Below are 14,120 nucleotides of genomic sequence, written 5' to 3' on the forward strand. Positions count from 1 at the left end.
ACATTATCGTATATGATTAAAAAGGTGTAGGCCTATTAACATTTGGAAAAAATATATAACCAGGGATAAGACTAGATATGTTTTTGGCGTTCTGTTGGATAAATATGCTAATCAATAATCAATCATGATCATAGTCCAATAAGATATTAATCACGTTTCAATAAATTTATTAATCACGTATGTTAAAAAAACATTACTCTTCTATCAATATGATTTCTTACTCACTGTTGATTTGTGTTGATTCATGCACATGATGATTATACTATTGTCACCAATTTAAGTTTATTTTACTAGGGTTAGGGTTTATATATATATATATATATATATATATATATATATATATATATATATATATATATATATATATATATATATATATACAGTCGGCCCCCGGTTTACGAACACCCTGTTTTACGAACAATTCGATTTACGAGCGTGGAACACAGAGATTTTTGTCCCCCACTTACGAGCAAACCTTTCGTCTTACGAACAATCCGACATGCCGGCCATTGTGTATGCAAATATATTTTCGCTTGGCTGCGTCAACAAAAGCAGCAGTTGACGCTTCTGACAGTAACGTGAACGCTATTGCTCTTACAACGTCACAGTCACTGTCTTAGTCACGGTGTCAGTCACGGAGTCAGTCACGGAGATGCCATATGCTATTGGTCGATTAAGGTCACCCGGTCTCTCTCACGGAGATGCTATTGGCCGGCGTCACGTCAATCACAGAAATGCCGATATGCTATTGGCCGAACGCCTTTATCTAGCTTGATGGCACAGCTGGTCGGGATGGAAGGAAGGAGAGAAAATGAGTGAAAAACGGAAGGAAGGAATGTTGTGAAGACTTTATCTTCACAAACTTTATCTGTTAGACATAGCTTCTAAAATTGCTAGTAGCGGTAAAGGAAGAAGTAAGAGGATGATATGTTTTAGCATCTCCGTGACTGACACCGTGGCTGAAACAGTGACTATGACATTGTTAGAGCAATAGCAAATCAGCGTAACTGTGTTAACTATGCGGGTTGGTCTCTGCTCCCCTCCGCCTCCACCCAGTTCAAGTCACGTCGCTTCAAAGGTAAATGTCATCTTACCTTTGTATATGTTATTGAATGTAATTGTACAGTAGATTATGTGACTCATTTTTAATATGTGTATAAAGTCGTGATGTTGATACCTAAGGTTTTTGCACGCGTTGCACACATTCACGAATTAACATAGGTTTAGATTGCCCGTCATACGAGCAGTTCGAGTTACGAGCGTAGCCGCTGAATGGATTAAGTTCGTAACCCGGGGGCCCACTGTATATATATATATATATATATATATATATATATATATATATATATATATATATATATATATATATATATATAATCTTGTGTTGTGTTAGTAATGATTGTTGAGGTCATTTTAGAGGCAGTCATCAACAGCACTGTTGGGAAACATGCCCCATGACAAGTTCTTCCCTTTGAACATGTAAACTGTACTGAACTGTGATGTCAGTTCATTGTTGATCCTTTTTTTCTGTCTTTCTCCATAGTTTTGTTTTTACATTTTGTAATGTGTTAATATGTTCAATATATCTATCAATTCGTGATTACACTGTTACGATGATGGCGAAGCATGTCTTTACCAGGTTACATGGGAAGACAGCATTAGCATTGGTCAGCAAATATAGTCTTTTGCCTTTTATTAGGGCCTGACCAGCGACTGCTGCAAGGTCCCTATTGTTCTTCTCCAGATTATTAGGTCCTGAGCAGCTTCCGCTGCAAGAGCCCTCTTGTTTTTCTCCAGATCATTATTATTATCATTATCATTATATTATTATTATTATTATTATTATTATTATTATTATTATTATTATTAGGGCCCGAGCAGCGTCTGCTGCAAGGAAACTCTTGTTCGCCTCTAGATTATTAGGGCCGGAGCAGCGCCCGCTGCGAGGACCCTTTTGTTTTTCTCCTGATTATTAGGGCCCGAGCAGCATCTGCTGCGAGGACCCTTTGTTTTTCCCCTGATTATTAGGGCTGGAGCAGCTACCGCTGCGAGAGCCTTTGTTTTTTTCCAGATTATTATTATTATTATTATAAGCCCGATTATAGGCCCGATTATTATTATAGGCCCGAGCAGCTAACGCTGCGAGAGCCCTCTTGTTTTTCTCTAGATCATTATTAGTAGTAGTATTATGAGGGCCCGAGCAGCGACCGCTGCGAGGTCCCTATTGTTCTTCCCCAGATTATTATTATTATTATTATTCTTATTATTATTCTCCAAAATGAATCATATTTTTGAGGGCTTAAACATGCATGAAAAGTCATATAACCAAAATTTGCACACTCGTTGGGCCTGCTGTGAAATTTGGTATTTTGGTGTTTTCATACATAAAATCTAAAAAATTGATTTTCAGCACCACCTAGAGTTTAACACTTCTACTGGGTCACGGCCCATTTCATCCGTGGTTTACGGATGAAACGCGTACGTGTAAATTGTTAAGTAGACAACTTGAGCCTAAATGGCGAACAACTAAACTTGAGGTTTTCCGTCAGGCCTGGTGCGATAGCTTGCTGAAATATAAAGAGCCTCTTAGGTTAGCAAAAACAAATTACTTCTCCAAAATGATTCGTCTTAATAATTAGTCTTAATAAAAACAACCCAAAATATTTATTTGACACGGTAGCACAGCTAACACAACAGCAGCAGATTAATCATAGTTCCCTCCATTCAGCACACCATTTCATGCAATTCTTTACTCAGCGGATTCAGCTAATAAGGGACGAAATAAAAAAGGCAGCACCACTTACCCCCTCGGCTGTGATCGTTGATGCTAGTTCGGACAATCAGGTTCAAGAAAGTCTGGTTACCCTGTCCCAGTTTGATTTAGTATCCCTGGAGTGTCTTACACACCTGGTTAATGCAGCAGAGCCAACGTCCTGCATGCTCGACCCGCTTCCAGGCAAACACGTTAAAGACTTATTCCCAGTCTTAGGGTCATCTGTCGTGAATATTATCAATCTGTCACTCTCCTCTGGCATTGTACCTGAAGCTTTTAAGACGGCAGTCATTCAACCATTACTTAAGAAACCTCACCTAGATCCTGAAGATCTCTCTAACTATAGGCCAGTGTCACACCTTCCGTTTATCGCCAAAATTCTTGAGAAAGTTGTAGCACAACAGCTTAGCGATTTTATGATAGATAACAATAGATTTGAACTCCTTCAGTCAGGTTATAGGGCCAACCACTCAACTGAGACAGCTCTTGTAAAAGTGACGAATGATCTTCTCTTAGCCATGGATTCCAACATCTCATCAATATTATTATTGCTTGACCTTAGTGCCGCATTTGACAATATTGCTCATCATATTCTTATAGAATGTCTTAAATCATGTGTTGGACTCTCGGGATCAGCACTTTCTTGGTTCAGATCTTACATCCTGGGAAGGATGCATAGTGTCTCTTATGGCAAAGTGATCTCTGAATCTTTCTCTGTCCCATGTGGTGTCCCGCAGGGGTCAGTACTTGGTCCCTTACTGTTCAACATCTACATGATTCCTCTTGGTGATATTATACGTAAACATGCTATTAGTTTTCATTGCTATGCTGATGATATACAACTGTATATGCCTTGTAACTGTATGTGTAAGTGCAGTCAACTGGAGGCCTGCCTTGCTGAGATTAAACAATGAATGTCTTCCAATTTTCTGCTTCTCAACCCTAGTAAAACAGAGATGTTAAATATTGGCCCTGCTCATCATCAGCACTTGCTTAAGAATACCACGCTGAACCTAGAAAACTGTATTATTTCCCAAAGTAGTTCTGCAAAAAATCTCGGCGTAATATTTGACTCAACTCTCTCCTTTCGAACACATATTAATAACATGACAAGAACGGCGTTTTTTCACCTTCGCGATTTAGCTAAAATTCGTCCTATTCTTTCTCTTAGCGATGCAGAAACAATTCATGCATAAAATTTTACACGGTTTAGCTCCTTCCTATCTCGTCGACTTATCGAGTATCAACATATGTACCGTCCCGACAACTTCGATCACAAAATGCCGGTTAGCTCCCATATATAGTTATAAATATTGGTCAGCAAATATAGTCTTTTGCCTTTTATTAGGGCCTGAGCAGCGACTGCTGCAAGGTCCCTATTATCCAAATATTGCGATAGTTTGATAATGGCTGTGGCCAGTGTTCCCTCTAAGCTGCGAGCGTGTGCATTTGCGCACTGCTAGCACAATCTCAGCGCACTAGATTGTCTATGTTGCGCATAAAACACAATGCAATACAAACGTATTAAATAATATTTAATATTAGACCTCATCTTATCTGGTTAATTAGACCAATAATATTGTTTTCTGAACGATTTTGCATTGTGACAGCTAGTGACAAGGTTCCAGCCTCTAAATGTTTCCCTTATACTATTCATCCAATCAAACGTAAGGACAGAAACGTTCCCTGCATATACACCCAGTGCTGGTTAGCTAGCTAGCAACAGTGCGGAGTTAAGAGATGTCAAACGCTAACCCCTTTTCCTTGCGAAACGAACAAGCAGCGACGCATCCGCTCAACACGCCAAAGTAAAAAAGAAATGCGCTTCCTATAAGATGGAATGGCTGTCGGAGCATATGCAAATAGAAGAACAAGCGGTAAAAGTGGGTGATTTTTTTTTTCTTTTTCACAACTTGTGGCTCGTTTATTGCCATGGTGACAAATGCAATATACATCACACTGTCATGTCTAAAACTCAAGATATAAAAAAATAATAATAACAACTGTTGAAAACGAACAGAAATAGTTGTGATTTGTTTGGCAACATTGTGCATTCTTACTTGTATGCTTGCCCAGGTTCAAATAAAATAAATATAATAACATTTCCACAGGTCTCTCTTTGAATCAATAAAACGATAAATTTATTTCCACAGCAGTTCTAAAGTTCTTCAAACAAAAGTACTTCAAGTAAGAGGCAAACATTGTCGGCAAACATTTGAGGCAAACTCAAAGTCGGATGTCTCACCAAAACGAAAATATTGGCTGTAATTGGCCCCAAAATGGCCTTATAAGTGGCCCATTTGACCGAGAGCTACAAAAATGTGTAGGCATATGTAGGACCTCAAGCCCTACAAAAAAAGTCATCATAAGCCATATACTCAGATGTACAGAAAAAGAGTTATGAATTTTTTAATGTGCACTTTTCGCCCGTTTGTGCTCATTTGCAAATCCCGATTTGCTCCTTTTTCCTCCTAAACGCTTGACCCAATCCACTTCAAATTTGCTATGGTTTATTATCAGACAAAGAGGCACAATTGGTCAAAATTTCGTGAAGAGTCGCCGACAAATATGATGGGGGCGGGGCTTCAAAATGTGTTTTAATGTTTACTTTGCCACATGTGACAAAACCTTGCTGAACTCAGCTGAACAAGTTGAAAAAAAAACAGAAATTTTACAGATACTTGAAGAATCATGTCCTTAACACATATGTTTAAACATTCTTTTGCATTACTTATAGGGGAACTGAGTGGGTAATAAAAATATCAGTCAGATTTCTTGCAAAATTAAACAAGGTTGCTGTATTTGGACCCAGGTGGTCTTATCTTTTCAAAGTTTCATATATTTGATGGGTGTCCAATGTGGAACCCACGTAATAACGTATTTTTCGTCTTAGTGAGAGCACTATTTAGTGGCAGCCCAAAATATAGCATTTTTTAAACGTTGTTACGTGCTTTGCTGAGCCCGTTGAAGTAATATCGATGAAATTAAGTCTGACAAGCCTCTATACACACCTGCTGACCTCTCCATTCATTTTCTTTCTGAAGATTTTTCAGACCAGTAAAAGCTGCTGTAATTTGACCCAGATGATCTGATCTGATCTCACAATAGCTTACATTGGATGAGAGTCTATTCCTGAAGACATCGACAAACATATATTCCAGTTTAGTGGTAGAGCCACCTCGTGGCAGTAAAAAATGTCATTGGAGTCGAAAGATTACAGTCAATCCTGTTTGGTTTGTCCTACAGGTATGAAACCCTTTAGGCATATGTAAGACTGTCAGACCTACAAAAAATGCAAAAGGAGTCATGTGCTAAGATGTACAGAAAATAATTTTGAATTTTTTTAATGTGCAATTTAGTCCGGTTCTTGGATATTTCCTGGTCTCAAACTAGTGCCTTCTTCTCTTAACCCTTAGATGCTTAAGCGGGTCAAAAATGACCCGGTGAGGTTGTTTTCTATCTTTGTCATGAAAAATTGTTATTATTTCATCTTCCAGGTATTCCTCAAAATGCATGTTTTTGATATAATTCCATTTACATTTTTGACTGCCCTTTTATACATTTTAAGAAATTGTAGTTTTTGTATTACAACCTCAAGTTTCCATGAGTGGGTCAAAAATGATCCATATTAATTTTCTATGGAATCCAATGGGAATCTTTGATTCTTATCAACTGTGGCTGTCAGGAATAAATTAACTGCAGACCACAAAGACTTTATCAGAAGTGTCACCCCTCATGAAGATTATTTTACACAGCAAGAGCTGATACGTGTAAGTATTATCTTCATATAATATTGTATGTGTGTCTTTCATGACAGTTGTTAGTATTCTTTATCGAAAACTAGCCAACATTATAACTTGCTAACACTAGCTAGGGTTACCCAGAATTACCCAGAACAGCAAAAGAAAAATGTGATCCATCATGTGTTTGTTTGTATGTGTTTTGTGTGTGTGTCTGTGTATATATGTAACTGTCCAGTCATTGACTGTTCCTTTCTGTTTTCCCATTTTAGCCTTCTTGTCTCATGACTATGCAGTTCAAATCACCTGTTTCTCTATATGTCTTGTGTGTGTGTGGGTGTGTGTGAGGGAGAGTGTATTTATTTATTAGCTACATATTGATCTATAGAAAACATTACTCATCCAAGGTGTCATGGCTGCTAGATACACAGTTGAAAAGGTCTTACAGATGCTGGATGATGAAGCGGCAGTAAAAGGGTTGGACTCCGAGTCTGATGACGTGGACCCAGACTATTAGGTCCACATCATCAGAAAGAGGTGTCAGATCTGCCCAAGTAACAACAATCATAAAGTCAACAATAGGTGTGGGAAATGCAATGTACCTTTGTGCAATGATCAGAACCAGAAACAGGTAATTTGTCTGAACTGCATACAGTGATGAGACAAGAGAGCAAAAAAGGGAAAAGAGAGAGGAACTGTCAATGATTGGACAGTTACACATATACATACACACACACACACACGCATGCACACACACACACACACAAACACACACACACACACACAATGGATGTTCACATTTTTTTATTGCTATTGTTGGTAGTTTTCTTTTTCAAACATTTTAAAAAGTTAAAAATAAAGATACTTCAAACACGAAATCATTTTTGTGTGGTCCTAAATATGACGCTAAATATTATGCAAGTTGATTATTCTTCACCCAAATAGCAAAAATTGCATAAAAATGCACTGATTCTAATATGGGTCATTGTGGACCCACTTTTGGAAGAGCGTAGGATTCAGGCACTAGTGCAATCTAAGGGTTAAATGGTTCACCTGATTAACTTCAACTTTGGCAAGGACCATTATCAGATTTAGGGGCACAAATATTTCAAAAATCATGAAGATCCCATAACATAAAAGATGGGGGCGGAGTTTTAAATAATGATTAATATTGTCTTCGCCAAGAGTGACAAAAACCTTAATAACTCAGCTGTAACAGCTTTAAATCATCTTAAACTTTGCAGAGACATTAAGAATCATGACTTTCATACAGCTATGTGAGAAACTACTAATATAGATACAGCGCCACCTAGTGGCTGACAAAAATCCTATTTTTTATACTTTCGTGTGCTGTGCAATGCCTGTTTGAGTCAATTAACGGAAAAAAGGTCTTAAAAGCTTTGAGACATTGGAACATGATGGTTCTCAACTTTAACGACTTTTCAATATAGGGTGTTGTCTGTATGCCACCTCAAAGTCCAATGTCTCACCAAAATAATAAAACTTGCTGTAAATGGACCTAGATGATCTGATCTTTTCAAAATTTCTTATATGGGATGGGAGTCCAATGTGAAACACACCTACTTGCACATTTTTATCAAAGTGCGAGCGCCACCTGGTGGAGGCAAAAAATATAGCAATTCCTTACCGTTTCTATGTACTCTGCTTCGCCCCTTGAAGTGATATCGCTTAAATGTTGTCTGAAAAGCCATTAAACACGCCCATTGCCCTCGACCAAATAGTACGATATTTTGATAATGGGCGTGGCCTAAACGGCAGTGCAAAGTCACACAACTGTAACAATACAAACTGCTGTAACTCACCCCGGATAATCCCACCTTCTCTAAATTTCACATATTTGATAAGAGTCCTGTACTGAAGTCATCTACGAACTCATTTTTCATCGTAGTGCTAACGCCACCACGTGGAACAAAAAATACAGCATCCTTATTGCGTTTTCTTTTTACTTCAATGAGCCTGTTGATCAAATCTAATAAAATCTGCACATTTTCTAAAAAATTGCCTTAAAATGATCACTTAACCCAATGTGCATTTACCCAAACACATTCATACTCCGACTTGCTCATACCCCGACCTGATCATACCCCAACGTGCACAGGTCTGCGAGCGCCTTTTATAGCTGCTTGCAGCTCTAGGTGACCTTTGTGCTCGGTGGCACTTATGGTAGCTGTGACTGTATGTTCCTAATATAATCAAAGTACTGTAGATCCCACTGGATTTAGTCAGAACGACTCAATGAAGCATTAGTGAGTTTGCGCATGAAGGTTTTTTTTTTTTTTTTTTACATGACATATTCAAAAGGTGATGATTTTGTCAGTCTCACCTTCACAGTTTGTCCAGCTTCAGGGCCATCCTAATGAATACAGAAACAGGCAATTAGAATACATTTAGACATTTGGGAGTGGTTAAAAGTAGGCTTCCATCATAATTCCTTTTTTTCAAACATTTTAAACGGAATATGATGTCAAATTGAGTCTAACAACTTTACTGTTTGTGGATTGGGCAGCGAAATTATGTTCATGCCCAAATTAAGTCCTTGAACGGTTCTTTACTGTGAACTATGGGACAGCTGTCGGACCAGCAAAAAAATGTGTGTCATGCTGTTTTTCCCCCTGCAAGCACACATTGCATTTGGATGATGCATATGGCAAGTGATAGAATGATTGTTGGTGGCCAGGCGAGCAAAACAAGGCTTGTTTACATTGGTTTTTTTTCTTGTAAAGTAACAAAAAAACTGGCACTCAAACAAAAATGTACTTCAGCTCAAAAACCGTTAATTGGCCCAAGAATTATCTGGTTCACAGAAACATTCACTGAGCAAAAGTGCACTATGTTCAGTTCATGTTTGCCCAGAATTTTGAACAATATTATGAACTTTCAATGATTTAATTCATTCTGGTACAACACTGGATATTAGTTAATTAGTGTCAGAAGTCGCGCCCAGCTGAGAATGTCCTTGGTAGAGACACTTGGGGTGTGTGTGTGTGTGTTCCTTTACAAGGCTTTCTACTACCATAGTGAGCTCATTTTGGAGAAGTGACGACATTTAGGCCGGTCCTCACTTATTCAGGGCTCTTTTTGAGGGTCAAGATTTGCTCTCAGAGTATAGGTTTGAATTGGGTTAGGGTTGAGGTTAGGGTGAGAGATAGGTTAATAGGTTTAAGAAGGCGCTAGCAATTGCATGATGTCAGTGAATGTCCTCACAACTACGTCTGCACAAAAGTGTGTGTGTGTGTGTGTGTGTGCGGTTATTATGTTAATTACTCCACTTTTTGGGAAGTAGGAACATTAAAGGCTGATTTTGTTGATGTTAATACTGAATAGGGTGCATGAATCTCAAACACAAAAACATTTGGATACACAGTTAAAAAAAACATATATATATATATATATATATATATATATATATATATATATATATATATATATATATATATATATATATATATATATATTTATAAAATTGTAAAGTTTGTCTAACATTATAACTTATTTGAAAATAACAATGCTTAGACTACTTAAATTTGACTATAATGATCATTACATGTCAGTGAGTGAATAAACAAATACAGTGCTTTGGATATGTTAATATTTGTCCCCGCATTGATCATGTTACGTATGGGCAGGCGAAGGGAGGAGGGGGACTCAGAAGATGCAGGAGACTGAAAAATGTGTGGCTTAAAAAAATGACGGTTTAATAAATAAATAAATAAACTGAGAAAGGGGCAGGAAGGCAATAACAGGTAGGCCAGGGGAACTTGGACAGAGGGGACAGGTGACATCCGACAGCAAGGGAAAGACAATGACTCAACATTTGCTGAAAAAAAAAACTGCGGCTTAAACACATGTACAAGAGAAAGCGGAGAATAATACTTTACTGTGGTGTCTGAAAAAAGTGGGTTCTCGTGATTTATTGTTTTCTGATCGAAGATTAAAAGAATGTGACATCAAAGGAAAGGTTGACCCCCCCCCACCCCTTTTTTTTTCGTTCTCTTGCCAACCTGTGAAACAATTTTTCCAAGAAGGCCGCAATTCATGCAAGGTGCTATTTTCATATTAACATATATGTCACCTGTTATGCAAAAAAAGGTCTTTCAATCTGAAGTGGGAACTTGTGTGTTTGTCAGTTATAGGTTTCAGAGATGGCTCTGAGTTTACTTTCTATTACATACTGTTAGACTTAGCACACATGAATGAAGCAAGATATAAAATCTTGATTTAGTATAGGTTGAATTGACACGTTTGATACAATTAGCCCACTGAATTAAACGGATGACAAATGTTTTTAATTTATTAATTGCCATTAACAGACAAATAAGTCACAAATCCATTTGAACAAATCCGGTAGTGAATGTGCTTAATATTTATTTAGTTCTTCAGACAGAAAAATCTACACTACATATATTGTATCTTAAAGCCTAAAAATGAAAAAATCTTGGGGTCTAGTGAAATGTTAACAGATTAGACATACAGTGGACCCCGAGTTACAGCGTCCCTGGCTTACGTTTTTTTCATGTTGAGATGCGGAATACGGAGTTTTTTCGTACCCTCTTTAAGGTATTTTCCCCGCTTTGTGACAAAACAACTGTCATGACCCTAGGGGTTTGTCTGTATTTGTGTTGTTTTGTCTCCATCTGCAGGTGTTTTTAGGTAATTGCACTTATTTTCTGTTGCCGTAAATGCCTCCATGCAACGTGTCACTACAATGCTGGTCTGCTATGGGTCTGCGTCTCCTCACGGAGATGCTCTTCTGCTATTGGTCGGCATCACTCGTTTCAAAATGGCGGAATGGTAAAGCTTTGTTTTATCGTGAGTAGTTACAAAAACATAATTATAGTGCATTTTACTGCTTAATTCAAACTTGAATGGGTTGACCATGGGTCCCAAGATTGCTAGTGATGTTAAAGAGAAAAGTAAGATGATGATGATTTATATGGAAATGAAGCTGGAGACAATCAAGAAATACGGAGCTAGCCTAGCCTAAACTACCCTTCCTAGGGAATATGAGCATAACAAGCGCCATTCAAAGGTAAATAAATCATTTCTATATTTTTTATTTGGTAAATGGTAAATTTAGAATGCTGTGTCACATCATAAGTGAGATGGATGTAGCTCAGAACGCCTCTGAGCAAAATGAATCACCATTTTTGAGGCAATTCATTGGCTAACCCTAGCATGGAAAACTTTGGAAAACTCTACAATCCAAAACAGTTTCAAGAAATGTGGCTTTTCAAGTGAAGCAAGCCGAGCAACACGAGGAGGAGGATCTCAACATAGCCACGTTCTGCAATGATGATCTGCAGAGCCTGAAAAAAAGTAGCACACGAGAGTACACCAGAAGACTTGCTACAGATAAACAGTGACATTGCTACACACAGTTAGTAATGTGGAGAGTCTGATGATGTCACAAAAGAGGAAGAGCGTACTGATGATAAAAGGCCAGCCCAAGTCTTTGAAACAGTTAACATAGTATCACAGCACTTTCTGAAGATGCTAAAGTCAGAGAAAATGAAGAATAGCTGAGTGCAGCACAAAGACTCATAGACTTAATTCAAGAAGAAAAAAGGAAGTTTTGGAAAACAAAAGAACATAAATGACTATTTAAAAGTAAAAAAAAAAAAGAGGAAAAGTAAATTTAAACAAAAGCTAATTATTGTACAAATTTATGTTCATATTATTATACCATTGGAATAAAGAGTACATATATACCGTACATGTTTTTTTTTTGTTTTGTTTTTTTTTATGTCCAAGACATATACATGCCATAGTAAAATGACCCCTGTTGTGAAAAATTTCTGGCTGCTGACACAATTTCCTGGGGAGGAGTTCCACTGTATAGATATTACTTATACAGGTCAGTGAATGGTGGAAAGCTGACTACTGATTCTGTTTTGTACCACATGCTGATTTTAACAATGCTAGTTGTGAGTTCTGAGAGTGGTGTACAAGCTTTTTTTTTTAGGCAGTACAGGCACTTAATTGCACTTAAGTAAAGTTGGAAAAAACAGTGGCAGATTTGGACTTTACCGATCAATCCCTCTCAGGGAAAACGTTGTCTGACCACCAATGATGGTTTTGTGCCTCCATCATAACATGGACTACGAGCTACATTGGCAAAAATATTTATAAATAATAAAACAAGCCATCCTTTATGCGAGACGGATAATGTTGATAGCTTCCTCAGGCAGCTACACGCTACTAATCACTACACACATTAATCGCAGCCTCCCAATCATGCAAAATCCTTTTTTTTTTAAATGATTCAAGTTGCATAACTTTTAAACTGTTTTAATGATTATTTATCAATAATTAATCAATAGCTCAGCTGCTGGTTGGTTTAGAGCACAAGCGTCACACTCAACGCCCAGGGGCCTGATCCAGCCCGACAAATCATTTTATGTGGCCCCCGAAATGCTAATTATGACTTCAAATTTCTGGCTAAAATAATGTAAGGCAGTTAAGATGTTGATGACATATAGTTATGTGCCAATTTCTTGTTTTGGTTTTCCGAGCCAAGTTAGGTCATTGAATGCAACATTTGTACCAAATTAACGGTTGTCATCGCGAGACAAGTTGTTGTTCTCTTGTTGTTGTATGGTACTCACAGCTCACTGCATGGATACTGCTAAAACGCTGTTTGTGCCCTAGCTAGAGGCCAAGAAAAACGCAGAGTGTAACTAAAAGAACGTTCACTTGTGATGGTAACCCATGTGCATATTGGAGGCAAGTAAAGTGCATGAAGAAGGAACTTTTGTCGTGCGACTCTGTCCACCCACGCTTTGCCATCACATATGGAAGATAACAGCACGACAACTGGTGTCAGAAGTGGGATTTTCCTACAAACTTAGTCCATATACGTATAATTGAAGACTGTTTTTCTCTCTGTCTCTCTGGAAGTCGAGCTACGACACGTGTTGCTGTTCGTCTCATTGAATGTGGAAAGTGGAGGAAATCTAGTCAAGTTGCCGCAGCATCGCTGCGCACAAGATCCGGTCCGCCCCTTTACAATAAGAGCACAACCAGAAGTAGCGACGAAGTGAAAATAATTAGCAATAAAACAGAGCGAAAATGACGGAGGAATTATAAGGTGCAACAGCAAGCCAAGCAGAGGCGGATATAGCTCTACAATGGCAGCATACTCTGTTGGAAACTCAGAACCAACAAGTAAGACACCTTCAAATTATGTTTGCCCGTGTCCTTTCGCAGATAACAGGACAATCAACGGCACCACAGACCGCAGCATTACTTGCTACTGCACAAGGTGGGGAAGACAATCCAATGCAGTCTATGATGGAAAGTCATTCATTTGAACCAAGCGCACCTATTCATAGACCAACAAGGCCAAGAGATTGTGTTACTTTTGCTGAGGAGGTGAGACGCATTGTCACACTTGCCTATCCAGGAGTTGATCTCCAGCTTCAGGAACAGCTGGAAACCGATGCTTTTCTCAAGGGCTTATGGAACCAAAAGGTGGCCTATGAAGTCATGTACCCTGAGCCGGGCTCTCTTGTTGACGCTCAAACGTTAGTGGCTGCCCAAGAACATAACTTCAAATCCACGGTGGGCTGCAAAACTTGAGCTAAGGA

At 38.3% G+C, this 14,120-nt stretch overlaps 1 protein-coding gene across 6 annotated transcripts in view; it reads right to left on the bottom strand.

The window, feature by feature from the left end:
- Positions 1 to 14,120, bottom strand: part of fhit (fragile histidine triad diadenosine triphosphatase) — an 88,449-nt gene that overhangs the window by 36,091 nt on the left and 38,238 nt on the right. For all 6 annotated transcript variants that reach the window (XM_088424160.1, XM_088424158.1, XM_088424156.1 and 3 more), the window contains exon 6: positions 8,858 to 8,887. In XM_088424160.1, coding sequence (XP_088280286.1) covers positions 8,858 to 8,887 — 30 coding nt within the window. The remainder of the gene's footprint in view (positions 1 to 8,857; positions 8,888 to 14,120) is intronic.

The sequence above is a fragment of the Hippichthys cyanospilos genome, chromosome 9, assembly GCF_059441005.1.
Source record: "Hippichthys cyanospilos isolate Australia breed blue-spotted pipefish chromosome 9, RoL_Hcya_1.0, whole genome shotgun sequence".
NCBI lineage: Eukaryota > Metazoa > Chordata > Actinopteri > Syngnathiformes > Syngnathidae > Hippichthys > Hippichthys cyanospilos.